This window comes from Chenopodium album, chromosome 15 (assembly GCF_948465745.1).
Source record: "Chenopodium album chromosome 15, dcCheAlbu1.1, whole genome shotgun sequence".
In the NCBI taxonomy this organism is placed as follows: Eukaryota; Viridiplantae; Streptophyta; class Magnoliopsida; order Caryophyllales; family Amaranthaceae; genus Chenopodium; species Chenopodium album.
In genome coordinates, this window is record NC_137848.1 from 51,733,192 (window position 1) to 51,751,545 (window position 18,354).

General features: G+C 35.4%; 3 protein-coding genes across 3 annotated transcripts; 2 read left to right on the forward strand and 1 right to left on the reverse strand.

Moving 5' to 3' along the window:
- Positions 1-374: 374 nt before the first annotated feature.
- LOC145583350 (UBP1-associated protein 2B-like) lies at positions 375-3,384 on the reverse strand. The gene is made up of 2 exons (XM_081640583.1): positions 1,785-3,384; positions 375-712 (listed from the first exon to the last, which is right to left on the reverse strand). The coding sequence occupies exon 1, from the start codon at positions 3,282-3,284 to the stop codon at positions 1,806-1,808; it is 1,479 nt and encodes a 492-aa protein (XP_081496709.1). The 5' UTR covers positions 3,285-3,384; the 3' UTR covers positions 375-712; positions 1,785-1,805.
- Positions 3,385-7,195: 3,811 nt separating this feature from the next.
- Positions 7,196-10,130, forward strand: LOC145582543 (14 kDa zinc-binding protein-like). Its single transcript, XM_081639522.1, has 5 exons — positions 7,196-7,389; positions 7,900-7,957; positions 8,540-8,629; positions 9,576-9,693; positions 9,774-10,130. Exons 1-5 carry the CDS (start codon positions 7,220-7,222, stop codon positions 9,839-9,841), a joined length of 504 nt encoding a protein of 167 aa, XP_081495648.1. The 5' UTR covers positions 7,196-7,219; the 3' UTR covers positions 9,842-10,130.
- An 870-nt stretch (positions 10,131-11,000) lies between these two features.
- On the forward strand, positions 11,001-17,113 carry LOC145582544 (14 kDa zinc-binding protein-like). Its single transcript, XM_081639523.1, has 6 exons — positions 11,001-11,132; positions 11,382-11,620; positions 12,414-12,471; positions 13,288-13,377; positions 16,639-16,756; positions 16,842-17,113. Exons 1-6 carry the CDS (start codon positions 11,034-11,036, stop codon positions 16,907-16,909), a joined length of 672 nt encoding a protein of 223 aa, XP_081495649.1. The 5' UTR covers positions 11,001-11,033; the 3' UTR covers positions 16,910-17,113.
- The last annotated feature ends 1,241 nt before the right edge of the window (positions 17,114-18,354 follow it).

An 18,354-nucleotide genomic window follows, 5' to 3' on the forward strand; every position in this document is an offset into this window, starting at 1 on the left:
ACCCCCCTCCTCAATCAATGAAACAAGTAAATTAAGAAAAAGTTTACCAAAAAAAAAAAGAAAATAAATAAAAACTTAATTTCACATCTAAAGCACTTAATCTCAAAAATACAACTTCTAAACCTTTTTGACATATAATGGCTAAGAGTCGCCCTCCTGCGTCAACAACTACCTAAAACTACCTGCACATGAATTAAAACATGACAATGTCCTGTAATACACTCGTCACATGAAACAAGCTAGTTAAGTATTGATGAATGGCAGAAATAAGCAAAGAGGTGAAATAAAAGCAGAAGTCAATGAATGCAAATTAAAAATAATAATAATAATAAAATAGATTAAAAAGAGAATTGATTCAAAAGTAGAAAATGTAGTAAAACAGGACAATAGAGATTCAACATCAGCCTCAGTAAAACATCCATAATAATTTTCAAAGTTACATAAACTTTGTAAAAAAAAGTACTCAATGTCATCCCTGGAGCTTTTAAGACAAAATATACCTTAAAATATTACAGTGTTTAAAAAGGAACACAGGTAAAAAGAAAAAGAAGAAATGAAAACCAGCAACACTATTTGTTCGTTCAAAGACAACAGCCTTTCTAGAATAGAAACAGAAAGTTGATAAGAAATCATATAAAGATCTTGTTTGCCTCTTCAAACTTGGGAAGAATCACCACGCGAGTATTAAAAGACTGATGCACCTAATAGAGATCTGCACAATGAATAAGTAAAACATAAAAACAACTTCTGGAAATTCAAAATTTTGTGGGGTAGAATCATTAACAGACCAGGTCCGTTGCTTAAAATCGCCTCTAAATTCATGTACAAACATCAGTTATTTACATTAAAACCAAATTTTAGAAGACAGTTGCCTGAAAAAAGGCATTTACTTGAACAAGAAAATTTGTTAGGGGGACAGTAGTTTGAAATTTTAACAAATACTAAAATATGGAAATTTTTTATTTGATATATCAAGCTCAACTAGTATGGGTTATTAGAAAACATTTTTTAGATCAATGAAAGTACAAAGAACTATATAAAGCACTGCACAAATTCATAGCCCTTGAAGTGACGACTTCAGATGTGCTTCACAAAGCATTTAATTTAACAGCTTAAAACAGTCACAAATAGAACCCCAAGGCAAATTATAGCATAATAACTCAAATGAATGTTTCAAAGACACCAAATCAGGTCTCCGCGTAACAGCTGCCAAACCCCAAACACAGGTATATGCAATCAGAATCAAACAATCTCTTGCCCCAGACCAATAAGATGGCATGATTACAGCCCAAATATCAAGTTTATATGTTATATAAAGAATTGTGATCATTTGTGTTGTTTGCTGAATTTGCTATTAAACCAACTACTTCAAACTAAAGAATACAGACACTACACAGATATGCCATAACACCTTCAAATAGAAGCAAACAACAACAATGATTGTTCAAAAAGATGTAGACAAACAATGCTGCATGAGAGTACACAAACTACACTCCATAAAATTTGAGGAACAGAGGTATGCCTAACAAGGATAACTCAATGTTAATCATGATCACAGCAAAATGTAATGCAAAAACTTGAGGATGAATTGAAATGTATCAAATACCAATGAAACTGATACATACTACTCTGAGTTAGAATCACACGCAATTGGCTACCTAGAGTGCTAAAACTATTCAAAACAAATCTTGACATCACGTTATTGAATGCAAAACCCAACAATAATCCAAGATTTCAAGACCTCATAGAAACTAGAAGTTTAAAGTTTAAAGGAGATGGTATACCTGTAACTATTCAAGCGTAACTCAATGGCCGCCATACGGTGCAACACCACCCATATGGCCATGCTGCGACCTCCCACCAGCTCCACCTTGCCCCAGCTGCTGATTTGGATACGCGCTCTGCAATCCCCCTTGATTCCCATAACCACCCAAAACACTAGGATTTACTCCAACATTCTGAGCTCCATACCCACCATGAACCGCACCAGGAGCACCCCCCATCCCACCACCAAGTGTCCCAAGCAAGTTATTCAACCCTAACCCCGCCCCCTGCGAAGCCAAAAGAGCTGTCAAAGCTTGTCCTAATGCTGGATTCAACCCGGGTGCAGCAGCAGCAGGCCCCTGGTTATACCCAACACCACCAACCGATTGTCCCATCAACCCAGCCCCAGTAGCCGGAGGTCCACCAATTGCCCCTGCCAAATTCGGGTTATCCACCCTTCCTCCAAAATGCTTCCCTCTAGGCTGATGATGTCCCATCTGCTGCTTCCCCGGCTTCGGCCCATCAATCGCCTGCTGACAATGCAACACATGCCCCTCAAAATGCTTGTGAGGCTCCTCCAAAGCCTTCTTAGCACTCTCAACACTCCTATACACGAACAAACAAAACCCTTTCGGTTTCCCCGTCTGTTTATCTAACCCCAAAGGCCCTTCCTCAATCTCCCCAAACTTGGCAAAATACGCAGTCAGCTTCTGCGGATCAATATCAGCAGACACATTACTCACATAAATCTTCCTCTGTGTATACTCCGACATCGGCTGCTGCGGCTGCACCACTGCAGCAGCCGTAGTAGTAGGCACCGGCCCCACCGCCGCCAGCTGACACGCCGTCATCCTCCCGCCAATCCTCTTCTGCGGCATCTCAAGCGCCTTTCGTGCCCCGCTCCTCGACTTAAACAATATAAACCCGTACCCTTTCGACTTCCCGGAGATCTTATCGGTAACCGCCTTACAATCCTCGATATCGCCGTACTGCGAAAACGCACTCCTCAACGTATCCGCCGTCGTATCCCACCCCAATCCATGAACAAAGATCTTCCGATGAACGGTATCCTCATCCGCAACCTTCCGAATACGAGACGCAACATCGGGGTGAGCTTCCGCAGCTTCCCGGAGTATCATCATCAACTGTTCCTTCGTAAAAGGTTCTAGAAGCATCGGAATCGGCTCATCATCAGCTGAATTCGTCGTATCACCTTGAATCGCCTTCGATTGTTCATCTTCCTCTTCTTCTTCACCCTCTTCTTCTTCCTCCTCTTCTTCTTCCTCTTCTTCCACCTCTTCTTCCTCGAATTCCGCTTCTTCTACTTCTTCTTCCTCCTCCTCTTCCTCTTCAACAGGCTTCGATTGTTCTTCTACTTGCTGCGGTTGTTCTTCTACCTTGGGTGTTTCTTCTTTCGCTGGTTCTTCTTCTTCGATTTGCTCCTTCTTCTGCTGCTTCTTCTGCGGCGTAGAAGTTGCAGCTTCGGCTGATTTAGCTGCGAGCTTTCGCTTCTTCGCCATTGATGATGGATAGAATTAGGGTTTAGAGTGGGTGGAAGAGAGAGATTGGGGATTTAATTAGGGTTTTCAAAGGAGATGACAAAAGCAAAGGATCCCCTTTTTGTAGGTAAAGGATGGAGCCAGATTTCAGATTAATAAATCTGCGATGTCTGGATTCTTTTTGGGGAGACCATGTTGGGCTTTTCTATTGTTTGTTTCGTATTTAGTGGGCTTTGTTCCAGAAATCAAATCAAGACTAAATCAGGTTGGGTCAAATCAGTTTAGATTATTATGCAGGTCGGGTTAAATTGCTTCAGATTATTATGCAATTATATGGGGTTAATGTATTCATTCATACAGAAACCTCAAAAAGACTTTGGTCGGGTTCGTAGTGTAACACTCCCAAATCTCCCTCTACAAAAATACTAGCATAATACGTATAATTATACTGTAGAGATAGACTTGGGCGTATTACCACCGCGTGATTACGCCAGGCTACTTAAAATACTTAACTCAATAACAAAACTTGCAGCGGAAACTCAACTTTCTTTTATTAATACTTATAAAAATAGTAACATTGTCATGAGTACTCAAAATAAAGACGAGACCAACATTCCTAAACTAGGTGAAGCAAATCCCGGGACTCCCATATGCTCATTCATGACTCCACCTGAAAATAGTCAAACACTGCTTACCATTACGGTAAACAGGGCGAACCAAAACAAATAAGAAATACGGATTAGCAAATTATGTTAAGTACAATAAGTGCAAGATAATGTAAGCTCAATTTATTTGCAAACATGCTTTTAAAATCAATTCCAATAATTAATCCAATAAATTCAAAACTCATTATTCCAAAACCAATTCCAATGATTCAATATTCAAATTAATAGTTAATAAAACCAATTCCTTTATTAAGAACCAATTTCTTTTAATCCAATTCCTCACCCAAGTGTGCACACCCCCCAAGCTAGTCTCCTTATATTACAAGGTTATTCTTGAGGAAAGACCCGGTCATACAAAGTCCAAGGCCTTATCAAACCAAATCCGCATAGTGGGATTTCTAACATGCTTGTAAAGCTTTAATTCAATAATAATTCAATAATTCCTCCTTAAATAAAATAAACCTTTATAATAGGTTAATTCAAAACTCCTTTTTATCCAATTAAATCATGATTTCAAAATCAACCTTTTAATAAATACTTGCGAATAAAATCTCATATTAATAACTTTTCAAAATCAATAACTCTTCCTTGAAAAACCTTTTATTTAATTCAACAAACCTTTTAAAATCAATTCCTTTATTTAAACACGATGAGTAATTCAAACCATTCAAAACATGATTTAAAAATCAATCATTCAAAATACTTTTATTAAAACAAATTAAATATTAAAATCAAGACCTCCAAACATAATTCAAATCAATTTAATTTAATCACCAATAAAATCATATAAAACATGTTATTCAAACCAATTACTTTCAAAGGTATTTAGCCACCTAAATGTACCTTGATCCTTGCTTGACAAACCACACAAAAAAAACCTCAAAAACCTTGATTCCGAATATCAATCAACAATTCGCACTTTCAAAGTTCAATCATGAATACACCTTGCAAATAACATAACCATAAGGTTATCACAGCATGAACTCAAATCTAATGTGCATGGACTATAAAACTCTTTTAAAATAATACTTTAATATAAAATTATAGCTTTGAAATAGGTATTTGTATTTTAGAAAACTAACCATGAAGAAGATAAAGAAATAGGATTAAAGACAATTGAATTTTCGTTGGAAAGAATAGGCAGAACTTGCAGAGGTCATAACTGCTTCAATATTTCGAGAGAAACAATTTTCCGTGAAATAGCAAAACTCCAAAACTGAACAGAAGTGCCCGAAAACTGGCTTCAAAGGTATACGGGATAATATTTGTATGAAAATAGGAGAAAAAAAGTATGAAAAGGTTTAGGGAAAAGAAGAATAAGAGAGAAGAAGATAATTGAGTTTTTGGTGTGAAGAATATGAGAGGTATGAAGGGGTATTTATAGGCTAGTTCATGCAAGAATTATGTCAAGAGAATGTGGGAAAAATTATGGTAAAAAGAATTAAGGAATTACTTGAAGAAGAGAATGAAAGAAATGTGGAAAGTTTTGATATTAAGGTGATTGTGTATAACAAAAATATGAAAGGTATGTTGTCATGAAAAATAATATGACAAGGAAGATTACTTGGGGAATCAAGAGAAATAAAAGGTAGGAAAATAAGATGATCAAATCTTTGTATAAAATAACTAATTAAGAAAATACCAATTATTCACTAAATAAATTCACTAAGTAAATCAGATATTCTACACTTAGAAAATCCAAAAATCATAGTTTATTATTTAGGAAATTCGGACCTCCTAATTAAATAATTTAAATATAATTTTGATTAGTTAAAATATCCGAAATATATATAAATAATCCGGTTTTTAAAATAAAATAAATGGATAATAAATCTTATCCAAAATCCAAAAATAATAATTGAGTTTTTAAAATACTTTTGGCGCCAAAATTCAAATATTATTTTGGCTCCAAAATTCAAATAGTAAAATAAATTACTAAAATACCCCTTTTAAGAGAATACTGATTAATTAAATAATTAGAAATACGTTTCATAAATATGGGGTATTACACGTAGTAGGTCTAATCAGTTCGATTCATATCAAATAATGGCTATGCAAGGTTAATATATTCATGTGAATTGAATGCATACTTTGTTTTTCGGGATTTGTTCTCACCGTCAAGTACAGACTATGATTAGTTTCGAATCAAGCATAATCAATTTGAGTCACAAATAGTGTTTTGTGCAAGATTAGCGTATCCATCTGAATTGAATGCATTTGTATAATTTCAACTACAGAGTATTATCAAATTGCAGTCGAATCAAGTCTCTTTTTAACCACGCTAGTCTTGTTCATTGACTCAACTAAATATTTTCATGTTATTGAAGTGTTTTTGAAAATTATTGAAGTTGTTATGACATTTATTAGCTTGATAGGATTTGGGAAATTTTGTTTAAGTCATAATATTAATGTAAAGTTTATCATAATACTCTTGAATTATTAGAAATTGAGTTCACTTACATAAATGCTAAAATGTTAAAATGACTAACTTGACTACTAGTAGAGAATAAAAATGAGATGTAAGAGAAAGTGTATGATAGTATTTTTTTTTTTTTTTTGGAAAGAAGATGAGAGGGAATTTATTGTGTGATGAAGTGGGTTAAGAAATTGGTTCGCCTTTGTTATTACATACAAAATCACAAACACAATAATTGTTTTATAAATGTCTAAAGCAGTTATATTGTAGCAATATTCAACCCTTAATCTATCAATTTTGCAAAATCATCAAATGATAACAAATGTTGGTTGTATGAGTTAATTGATTGCGAATCATACAATATAAGATTTTCTTTTGATGATGTTTATATGTGTTGTGTTATTTTGTTATTTGCAATACTTTAATTAATAATAAACGGATCTTAACATATCGAAAATTTCTTGTTAAAATGACTTAATATTCATTTTTTTTAAATTTTTTTTCTCATAATGATGTATAAACATTATATGGAGTAATATAATACTGCCAAGTAAAAACAATTTGGTTACGCCTGAGCTTAAGGGCCTGTTTTCTTCAACTTAATTTCAGTTCAGTTCAGTTCAGTTCACTTCAGCTCCAATCACTTCAGTTCAGTTCCTACTTTCCTTCTCTTATAAACATTTCGGTTTAGTTCAATTTAGTTTAGTTCAGCTCAGCTCCAATCAATTTAGTTCAATTCAGTTTAATTCAGCTCTGTAAATCAGAAGAACGCCTAAAATGGAGTAAAACCTAATATTCATCTTAAAATTTAAAAAATCTTAGACCATAGCCAAAATATATCGTGGCATCTCCTAGAAGAATGGTTGTACAAGTAGATGGTTGGCAAAGATGGTGCTATGAGCGAGGCCGTTATAAAATCAAAACCCCACAAAACAAGTCGCATTCAAGTGTTAGCCTCACACCTTCTTCCCTCTTCTTCTTCAATGGCTTCCGAGAAGGAAGCTGCTCTCGCTGCTGCTTCTACTCCCCTCGATTCTCCCACCATGTAACTTCCTCCTCCTTTACTTCTTACTCTTGTAAATTTTCAATTCATTTTCTCATTTTTTAATCAATTTTATTGTGTTAAGATTGATGCAGAATACCCTAATTTTGCCCTATTGTTTGGTGGAATTATGAATTGATTTGGGGTGATTTGTAAGATTGGTTAAGTTTTTTAGGATTAGGATTTTGCTGTGTGAATTGGGGTTTTTGAGTTTTGATTTTTGTTGCTTTTGATCATTGTGTAAAACTCCTGTTGACATTTTAATCAATTGAAAATAACTCTAGCTGATTTGTTATAAGAATTTTGTCATTTTAATCAATGATGATTGTTAAATTTAACACCTTTTCAATGTTGGGTTGATTTTATGGAGTATTTGGAAGAAATGAATGCAATTGTATATATATGTAGCATTTTAGCCTTAAAAATATGAATGTTAACATGATTTCACATTTGTATTTTTTCATCTTTGTATTGGTTGAGGTTAAAAGCTATGATATTTGTTTGATGATGTAGATTTGACAAGATTATCAGCAAGGAAATTCCTGCCAATATTGTGTTTGAGGACGAACAGGTAGTGATGTTACGAATTAAAAAGTGTTGTAATGGATCCTCGAATGTGGTTGTGGCATTTATCTTATTCATTGTTTATATTTGTGTTTATTAGCATTGGTTGTTGGAATTTTGACATTATTCTTGTTGGTTTTCTTAAATGACCATGCTTTTAACTTGTAATTCATAAACTGCAAAGCTCATATTAAACTTAAGATGTATTTTAGGCCCCTTCATTGGAGTTCCATTTACTGTCATCATCATATTGTTCTTTGATTTAATTATGTGGATCCTTTTTCCAAAATTGATTTTGCCTTTCCCTCATTATGTTATACTATGCATTTATGTCCCAATTGAATCTTTATGCTGTCAAAGTTGATTTTTTAAGTCCTGCATGGGTCAAGGCGTATTTCATTGCGATTAACAACATTCATTTTGTTTGAGCTTAGTGAGGATCTCATTTTCATCAGTGTGATATTTTATTCTTCCATTTTGTATCTTTAGTTTTGGCTGTAAAATATGTGCTAGGTAGTGTGATATTTATAATTGTTTCCTACAATTCACCCACTTAATTGTTTTTAACCTTCAATTTGCTATCATGTAGGTTATTGCTTTTAGGGACATAAACCCACAAGCTCCGGTTCACATTGTTCTCATTCCCAAGGTTAAGGATGGGTTAAGTGGACTCTCCAAGGTATTTATTACTTCCTTATTCCACATTGTACTGCTGTTCAATGTATCTATCTTATCTGTATGCTAGATACTTGCTTTGTTTCCAATGGAGTGAACAGATTTTTAGGTTTTATTATATTGTCCTTGTGTCTTGTGCTTGTAATGTATCGATGCTTCTTTTCCAACAGCATCTATAGAGTTCCTAATTTTGGTATGGCCATGTGATCAGATATTTCCTTGTTTATTGTGATTGAAGGTTGGTAGTATAAGAACTATGTGCACAGTCAATTAGTTATGCTGAGTTAGCTGAGCTGCCGGGGCTTAACACATTTCGAATGCACATTGGTGACACATGAGTTTTGATTTTCCATTGAGTCCTAGCCTAAACCTCTTAACTTGACTGGAATGTTTTTTGTAGGAGACATCTGAGAAAGAGAATGTTACTATTAAGAGAAAGATGCATATAGTAGTCCCTCCAAATATTTGAGAGTTTTTCTCAGTGTAAAGAATTCCAATTTGGTTCCATTTATCTTATGTTCTCTTGCTAAGATACATACAAGTATAAAAGAGGAAGGCAGTATTAAGAAAAGGAGGCTTTTGGGGAAATATGGAGTTCCAGAGTGCCACATATCTTGTGGAACCTTTCTTGTGTACCTACCTGGTTAGACATGGAAAGATGTGTGAACAGGTCAACTTAAGGTGTGCTTGATCATATTAATGGGGAATTAATCATCTTGCTAACCCATGTTGCTTATTATTTCACAACTATCGAAATATATCTGTATGGTGGTGTGACCATATGCTTTTAATACAAATGTAATGGTTTATATATGAAAAATGGTCCAGCAGATGTTTTGATATGGACATTATTGCATTGATTAGTAGACATTAGGATGAGTGAAAACACAGTTTATATTAGATTTTTCCGCAATATTCACAGGCTGTCCTGATAATTTATCTGTGTATAGGCTGAGGAAAGGCACTGCGAAATTCTTGGCCGCCTTCTTTACACAGCAAAACTTGTAGCAAAGCAGGAAGGACTTGACGATGGCTTCAGGATAGTGATTAATGATGGTCCAAAAGGATGTAAGTTAAGCTTAGCACATAAACTCTACATTTCAACTTAATTTCAGTGCTCTAACAAGCTTTAATGCTTTGTTCATCAGGTCAATCTGTTTATCACATCCACGTGCACCTACTTGGAGGACGTCAAATGAACTGGCCCCCTGGCTAATGACAGATTTGTAATATCAGTAGAAGCAGGAGACTCGTTATCTGGCTGTCCTTTTTCTACAAAGTACATGTCAACAGAAACTAAATAATGCCGTTTGGGTTATTGACTTGACATTTCCTTGTGTAATTGTGTTTTATGTACTTGTGTAGTATTATCAGAATAATGATCATGAACATGAAGTAGGCTTTGTGAAATTGTGACAATGGTGTGTTTTTCCCTTGTCAAAGACACACAAATACTCAATGATTTTGAACATGGTCAGGGAGCATCTTTTGCCCCCTCTTCTGAATTGTATGATCGAACGTCAAGTCTTTGATATTGGCAATGTGGACATTGCTTAGCACACCTTTCTTCTCCCCTACACACCTCCACTTGCTTGGATGAAGGATTAATACCAAATCTAGGCCATGAAGTACTTGTGGGAGTGCCTATCACTTGGGTCACCTGGTTACTACCCCACTACCTTTGGCATTGAAAAGATAATAGTGCATGAATTGGATAATTTAAGACACTAATTCTATTTTGCAAATAAGAATTTACAATAAAATTGATTTTGACCACAATATTTTATCAAAACCTAAAAACTATTAATTCGGATCTTCTCTAATGCGTTTCAAAACATCAAGTATCAATATATTTCGTAGCATTTTTACTTAGAGCAACTCTAACGGTTGTAAGTAAGGACATGCTTGCAATATTAAATAATCCCTAGCTACTAGCTTAACCATTGGAGTTAGAAGCAATTAGCTTGGTCTAAAGCTAATTTGTTTGGAAAAAAACTTGCTAAAATAAAACAAATTAGAATAAATAAAATGAAATTTATCAACGTAAATTAAGGATGTGTGGTCCATATAAATGGTAAGCTATTAGCTAGCCATTGAACCTAAAATGACAATTAGCTTAAAAACTTATGCGACATGACAACCTAATTTGATAATTAACTTGCCTTTGGAGTTGCTATTAGTACGGAGTAATATTTTATCTCAAGCTTAACATTTTATATTACTGGAGTTGTTCCTAATACCTAATTTGTTCGTCTAATATGAAATAGTACCTCCGATTTTTTTTAGTTACAACTTTAGGGTATTATTTGTGACATATAAAATTTCAAAGTTGCAACTTAAAAAAAAATTGGAGGTAGTACTTAAGGCTAGAAACGAGTATTAACAAATTTAGAAAATTCTTGGTGTGTATGAAGTATGAACCGGTGACACCCCTTGAATCTACACGGTCTACTGTTATCACTGACCTCTCTCAACTCATCGTCTGTTCTTCACAGAACGTTTTTCAGGTACACCATTACTCCTGTCAAAACTACCTCAATTAGTTTCTTAACTTAGTTATTGCTAACGCTAAGGTGTAAAATCAATTGCTATAAAATCAATTCATGATTTTGTCAGTTCAGGAAAAAAAAACATGTTTAACTTAGCTCAGTTTAACGAAAGACAGTAATCACGAATTGGGTATTTCTTATTTTCTCCAAAAATTCGATTTTTTCATTGATTTTTCACATTTTTATATTGGGTTGTTGATAATGCAGAAAACAATGTCAGTAATTCTATCTCCAATGCGATTATGTCGAAATCCCATTAGAGCCCGGTTATTTTCCGGTCATTTTGGGCCCCAATTGAACCGGAGTTTGACTCGGTTAGTGAGTGATCAAGGTCCGAGTCTAACTCGGATAGCTTCACAATCAACATCATCATCAAACCCTTCAGTTAGTTCAGAAAAGGATGCTGCTTTGGCTGCTGCTTCAACTCCCTCTGATTCTCCTACTATGTAAGCTCTCTCTATTTTTCTATCTTCCCTTGAGTTGGTGCTAATTTATGCTTGGAAAAAATATGTGAAATGTTGATAATGTAATCGGGATTTGATCCCAGGTCTTGGTTTCGATTCTCCCCAAACTTTAATTAACCTAACTAGTTGACATCCACTATAGATATATGGGGTTGTAGTGGCACAAGCTTGGTAATGTGACAATGTGTTGACAGTAATGATGGACAAGCATAAAATTAGTATGGTCTTTTGTGATTTATGGGACATATATAAGGCAATTATGTGCTCGAATTTAAGTAGTTATGAATCTTATGATATGCGAATGGGGCTTGGGGACTGATAGATTCCTTGGTGATGATTAACATGCATGTTTGTCTATTTGATGGCTGATGTTGGTTGCTGTTTAGTTGAATACATACCAATTTTTAAGGTGTAAAGAAGGAAGAATGAGAATTGATAGCAGAGAATGTGATAAGCTTTAGTTAACCAGCATATCATTTCACTCAAGAGCGTTTGGATAAATTTTGGAGTTGCGCCTCCCTGTATGATTCTGTGAAGGCTTGAATGAATGTTTTGTATCATTTTTTAGAAATTGGGGGCATATGATTCCTTAAATTCCTTGTGATGAGTGGGAATATCTGGAAGGTAGAGCTTCTCAGATCTCCATGTCGAGGGCTAGAATTCATGACACGGGCTTTTCAATTTTCATTTATGTGAGAATGGAAGGATAAAAACTGTAGCTTCTTGTTTGTTTGTTTGGGTTATGTAAGGCTTACTGCTTTTTGTCCCTGTGCAGATTTGACAAGATTATTAACAAGGAAATTCCAGCAAATGTGGTTTATGAGGATGAGAAGGTTCTGATTGCTACTGACTTTTATCCTTCATATGTGTTTCTCTTAGCTACCAGTGCAATATAATCATAGGTCAGACTCATTGAATTTATGGGACAGTTTGCTTGTTGGTTTTCTAGTCAGTCACATTGTGATACACATCTTGAAGTTTTAGTCTACGGTTATCTCAGGTGCTTATGGGTTGTTTTAATTGTTAAAGGTGCATATATACCCATCTGATTAGCTTTCCCGTAGTTATTATTCACTTTCTGAAAAGCTTTCGTGCCTGTGTTTGTCCTCTCCTACCATTTAATGAGGTCCGTTTTACTCACCTAATCTTGACAATTCTTTCGACCTTAATTTGGATGTGGAAGACATAGGCTGAAACGCTGAATAATTATTCATTCATTGAGCTAGAAATGGCCTTGTTTTTTGTTTTTAGGAGGGATTTTGTCTCATAATAGAAATTTGGTTTCTGAATCATCATTATTATTATTATTAAATTAAAGAAACTTCTGGCTCCTATTTCTTTATGTACTTAAATTGTAGTTTAAGTCAGTTACATGCCCTCTTTGGAGTTTTTCAGAAGGCATGCACATGTGTGAAGAACTTTGTCATTTCTGGTGATGCTTCAGAAGTTCAGATCCAGTGAACTTGAAAACTTGTTTGTCTTCTACTAAAATTTTTGTAGGGGTTCATTTTCTGGGGTTAGTAATGAGTGTTAGGACTGTGCTACTTTTTTTTTTTTTTTTTTTTCCGGGGGGGGGGGGGGGTATCGGGTATTGTGGCTCTGAGCCTTTGTCTATGTTGTTTAATCTGACTTGTAATTGTTTGAACCAGGTTCTTGCTTTTCGGGATATCAATCCACAAGCTCCTGTACACATTTTGATCATTCCCAAAATTAGGGATGGTTTAACCAGACTCGCCAAGGTAATGATTTCGCATACAATGTGGTGTTCATATCCTCTGTCTTCTGGGTGTTTACATGAATGCTTCATTTCAATTAACTGAAAGTTCTACTTGGCTGGTTAATCTCTGATTTTAGTGTGTCCCAAGTCTCTCAACAGCTTTAACATTTTATTTTGCTTGTGATGTGCTTGGGATTTAAGGGCTCAGGAGTTGCTGCTTCCTTTTGATTAAAGGATTTCATATTTGTGTTCCATGTGTGTATGGCTAATTATAACTTTATAAGCATTTCTTTTTCCGGATTTAGTCATCCCTGGATCATTTTGGCATTAGTTATTGTCAGGTCAATTTTGTTGCAAAACTCTGAAGAGAAGTCGAGTCCTATATTATGCACAAAAGTTGAATCAAGTGTTATAAGCTCACCTCAAGATTTTTAAACTAAGAATTAAGTGTTCTATAGGACTACTAATAGATCAGCGTAATTGCTTTAATCTGAATAATGCGCTTTTAGAAAGGATCTTTAAAGATGCATGGGTTTTCTTTTTCTTTTTATATCTTCAGCAATTGATAAGAAAATTAATAACCAAGAAATGTTGTAGAACTTAAAATTGCAGGAATACACTCAGTACAGTCATAGACCTCCAGAACAACAGAACCAAAAGCTTGCGGGCAGGCAAAACCTGCTAAGCAACCACCTTACATCACTATCTCTTCTCTAAGCTCATTTGAGCATCTACAAGAAACTTTCAACAAAATTTCATTAACAATAACATCAAAAGTTATAGCATTTACCATAACATTTGTGATATTATTATGAAGACTCAATTGCTATATTGACTCGGTATAAAAGGTAATATACAGCTTTGATTGCAAGCTTTTTATCCAGTTCATTATTACTGCTGTCTTCAACTCAGCATCAAAACCAGTATAAAAAACCCCATGCGCCAACTCTTTCAAAGGACAGGTGCTTAATTCTTTCAGGCTGATTGTTGTATGATACATAAACACCATTTCAATTGATACCCCACTTATCCCGTCCGACAGCTTTGTATTACTATTATTAATTAGCTAGCCAAGCTACAAAATACTTAGCAGTCTTGAGTCTCTTGACTTAATTTTTTAGCCACCTTTTTCAAATACTCCCTGCAATTGTTGATATATTTACCAAAAGAGAAAGTGCTGTTATTCATAGTATTCATCCAGCCTGCAATTTGCTGAATGTAGACTCTGCCATTAATATTCTTTCTCAAAGCCCAAGAACAGTTAATGGGGTTAGGACAAACATCAATATCCTTCCCATTCGTATAATAACTATTAACCCACCTCAATTTGCCCTTCTAATGAGCTAAGGGCGAAAGACGTTTGTTCATTCCATGTCTATTCCATATCACTGTTGTTTTACGTTCCGAGGGATTTATAACCTCCTGCTGATCCTGGAAGATACATCTTTTTCCAAGCCACCTAAGGTTTTTTGTAACTAGTTTTATCCTTGATTCATAGAAAAAGTCTGCAATAAGATTCCACCTCTTTAATCACCTTCTTTGGCATCATATGATCTGGCAGCAGAAAGTTTGCTTGCCAAGAAGAAATTGTTTTAACCATTTGTAGTCTCCTTGCATTAGTGAGGAACCTAGCTGGCTAGCAGACACATTTTATCCCTGGCTAAAATCTTTTCCTCCATAGGCTTACATTGGTTGTAGGTAACCGATTTGAGGACAAGGGACCCCCAAGTACCTGAAAGGTTAAGAATGTTGAGGAATGCTCACATTTCCCAAAATGCTTGTTTTTATGAATTAGATATACCTCCAAACTGTATGTTACTTTTCCCCAAGTTTGTTTTAAGAAGCTGTAAAAAACTTAAAGAAAGCTGCCTACAGAAGGTTTATTGTTTGGATAACAATAGTGAAGGGAAAGAGATAGGAAGGAAAAAGTGGGAAGGGAAAGGGAGGTGAGGGGAGGGACAAGGTGACCTTCCATTTTCCTTCCAAAACTCTCCAACAATGGAGGGATTTAGTTTATTAAAAAGGGAAGGAAAATGATCATTCCAATTCTTTTCCCTTTACTCCTTGCATTGGATATCCTAACAAAGGATGATGCATCCCTCCTTTTTCTCTTCTCTTTCTTTCTCTGCATTTCTCTCTATCCAAACATTGTGTAAATCTGCTCAGATTATTTGCAAACATCAAATGTGTGGTTTCCAGCTTTTCACACTTCGGTTGGAAATTGCAGTTACAATTTGAATATTGTTATTTCAAACATCTTGAGTACTCTCTACAATAATTCCGTACTCATGGAAAACAGAAAAGTTGACATGAATTGCCTTGTCTCAATCCCTTCTTTGCTTGAAAAGGTTTGCTAGGATGGCTATCAAATAAAATGAGTGTGATAGAATAGCAAATCATGAGATGTATGGTGGGAAAATCTCAAGGGATATAATTTGGAATGAAGCTAATTGGATGAGTTTTTGAGTTAAAGATATTGAGCTAATCGAGGAGGGAGAATCAATATTCGATAATGTTGGTTTGAGCATGTGAGCAGTCGCCTAGATGAAGCACTGGCAAGGAAATAAGAGAATTGGGATTATGGAGATTTACAAAGAAGCTGTGGAGGCCAAAGATGGCTTGGATGAGGAAGGTTAAGGATGATAAAAAGAGATTGAGTTTTTAGGAGCAACAAGTCAACAACACCTTATAGAAGTGAATGGAGGATCGGAAGATGGTTTGTTGACAATCACCAGAGATTATATATTGGCTTCTTGCAGCCTGTCCCATCTTGTGTGGATCTAGGCTTTGACATTGTTGTCGTAAGAGGGGGTCAAGCCTGCCTTTTCCTATTTATTTGATAAGAAGGAAAGAGTACGCAAAAATGAAACTAAGAATACTTTATTCATGAGTTACTGCTGAGTGTAAATAGCAGTTAGAAACAGTTTTAAGAATTTCGGTGCTGCAGTTTGGTTTAGTTAGTGGATTGGCCAAGAAGTAGAATGATTTGAGCCCCCCTTTTCTCTTATATCAGTTTCTTTGCTTGGAGACGCAATTGCTTCCCAAAATTAAGGGGTTGTTGGACTTGTCAATCAATTCATAATGCTTCAAACTTAAACCCTTGCTCTTTTGTCAAAGATCTCACCCTTGTTGGTAGAGTTGAGAAGTCCCTAGCTAGACTAGAGTCAGAACCATTTTGCCTTTTAGTTACTTGCTGATTTAAGGACCAGCCATATACCTAGATAATTAAGTAATAGTGCTGAACTTGGATCAATGTGGTAATGGCTTTCATCCCAAATTGCAGGCAGAAGAGAGGCACTTTGATATTCTTGGCCGCCTACTTTACACTGCAAAGGTTATTGCTAAACAGGAAGGCCTTGAAGAGGGCTTCAGGATTGTCATTAATGATGGACCAAAAGGATGTAAGCAATTTGGATCTAAACTGAATAGCTATTTTTGCAACTTATTTTCTTTGCCCTAACTTTTTAAACTGATGCCCTTCGTTAGGTCAATCTGTTTATCACATTCATGTACACCTTCTCGGGGGACGCCAAATGGAGTGGCCTGCTGGCTGAGTGAAAGTATGTTGGTTATTAGGGCCATTGCTTGTATTTTTCTTGATGAAATTGGTGAAATGTTGTATTTTCCCAGTTACGGCAGTACAAAGTTTATTGTAAACTAGAACATAGAATAACAGCATAGTTGTTGATTGTACTTGACTATATACAATACTGTTGAATGTACTTGACAATGAAATAAAAAGTTCTGGCATTTAGGCATATGAGTTGGTGTCCCTGGTGACGAAAGTGATTGAATTAGCTGGGGCTGACCTATTGAATCCGTCTGTTGATCAGAACAATTCCAGGTCGGATTGTTTAGTATTTTTCTGAATAGAATTTGCATATAAACTACTAGTGTGACAACTAAATTCTGGTGGAGCGTGTAATTTGCTACATGCTATTCGGGTTAACTATAGCGGAGTAAAAGTGTAGGTTGTGCAATAGTAGTCAGTGGGGTTTTGTTTTAAAGGTTAGTGTCCTTTTAACTGATTGCTAGCCGTAAGCTTGTTTTGTGTGGGTTCATACATCATTAATTTCTGGGTTTGCCTTGTTCTAACTTTCAGACATCTTCCACCTGTTTTCGGGGTGGACGGACCCCCTTTGCTTAAGTTGGTGAGCTTTTGGGATAATGGATATGCTCTTCCGAGTCTTTGCAACTTCAGGTTTTACTAGTTCATTTTTCCGTTTAGGAAAATTGAGGCTCGAAACCCCTGTACAATTTCGTTTTTAAAGATAAAACTTTAATTAGTCTGTATTTTTTTTTTTTTTTTTTTACTAATGAACACATAAAATGTACTCCCGCTGTCTCATTTATAACATAGTTCTCATTTGTGAAATTTCACGGCAATTATGAAATGGAGTACATGAAGTACAACTTCTAATGAAATTTATGCGTGATGAGAAGAGGGTCATTTGAGTGGGAAAGAGAGATTATGGCAATAGCATGAATAGTTACTTTCACTAGTGCTTACTATAGTTCCATCCACCTCAATGGATAAAGAAAAAAAGATGTCAAAATGTGAAAATCTTAAAGGTTGATGTAACATGTAAGTTGAGATTCCATCTTTAATAAAGTATACAGGCTCTTCTATACTAATCTACGGAAAAATCACTAAATTTTCTTGCTACATAGATGCGAATTTGATCACTTAAATGTTGTCTATACTATAACGCTCCCTAATATTGATCGATAGTCTATTATAAAGAGTGCGAGTGATATAAATTGTGTTGCGTCTTATACTCTTACTAAGACTTATAATTAAGGTCGCCCATGGTATAAGGTCATAAGGATTAATCTTTACAGGACTACTAATATTCATAGAAATCCCCGGTGAGATTACCAGACTTTAATCCCTGCCTTTCCGGGTTTAAAATGTTACTAATCTACCATAGCTTCACAGAGGTGCATCAATAGATTCAATTCCATCATTACTTAACCACGGGAGTACAACATCGACACA

What these genes read in the sequence shown, in the direction of transcription:
- LOC145583350 (XM_081640583.1), bottom strand. Translation starts at nt 3,284, where the DNA reads ATGGCGAAGAAGCGAAAGCTCGCAGCTAAATCAGCCGAAGCTGCAACT.
- LOC145582543 (XM_081639522.1), top strand. Translation starts at nt 7,220, where the DNA reads ATGGTTGGCAAAGATGGTGCTATGAGCGAGGCCGTTATAAAATCAAAA. An exon ending in CCCCTCGATTCTCCCACCAT is followed by an intron (nt 7,390 to 7,899) that starts GTAACTTCCTCC and finishes TTGATGATGTAG; the next exon opens with ATTTGACAAGATTATCAGCA. An exon ending in TTGTGTTTGAGGACGAACAG is followed by an intron (nt 7,958 to 8,539) that starts GTAGTGATGTTA and finishes GCTATCATGTAG; the next exon opens with GTTATTGCTTTTAGGGACAT.
- LOC145582544 (XM_081639523.1), top strand. Translation starts at nt 11,034, where the DNA reads ATGAAGTATGAACCGGTGACACCCCTTGAATCTACACGGTCTACTGTT. An exon ending in CTTCACAGAACGTTTTTCAG is followed by an intron (nt 11,133 to 11,381) that starts GTACACCATTAC and finishes TTGATAATGCAG; the next exon opens with AAAACAATGTCAGTAATTCT. An exon ending in CCCTCTGATTCTCCTACTAT is followed by an intron (nt 11,621 to 12,413) that starts GTAAGCTCTCTC and finishes GTCCCTGTGCAG; the next exon opens with ATTTGACAAGATTATTAACA.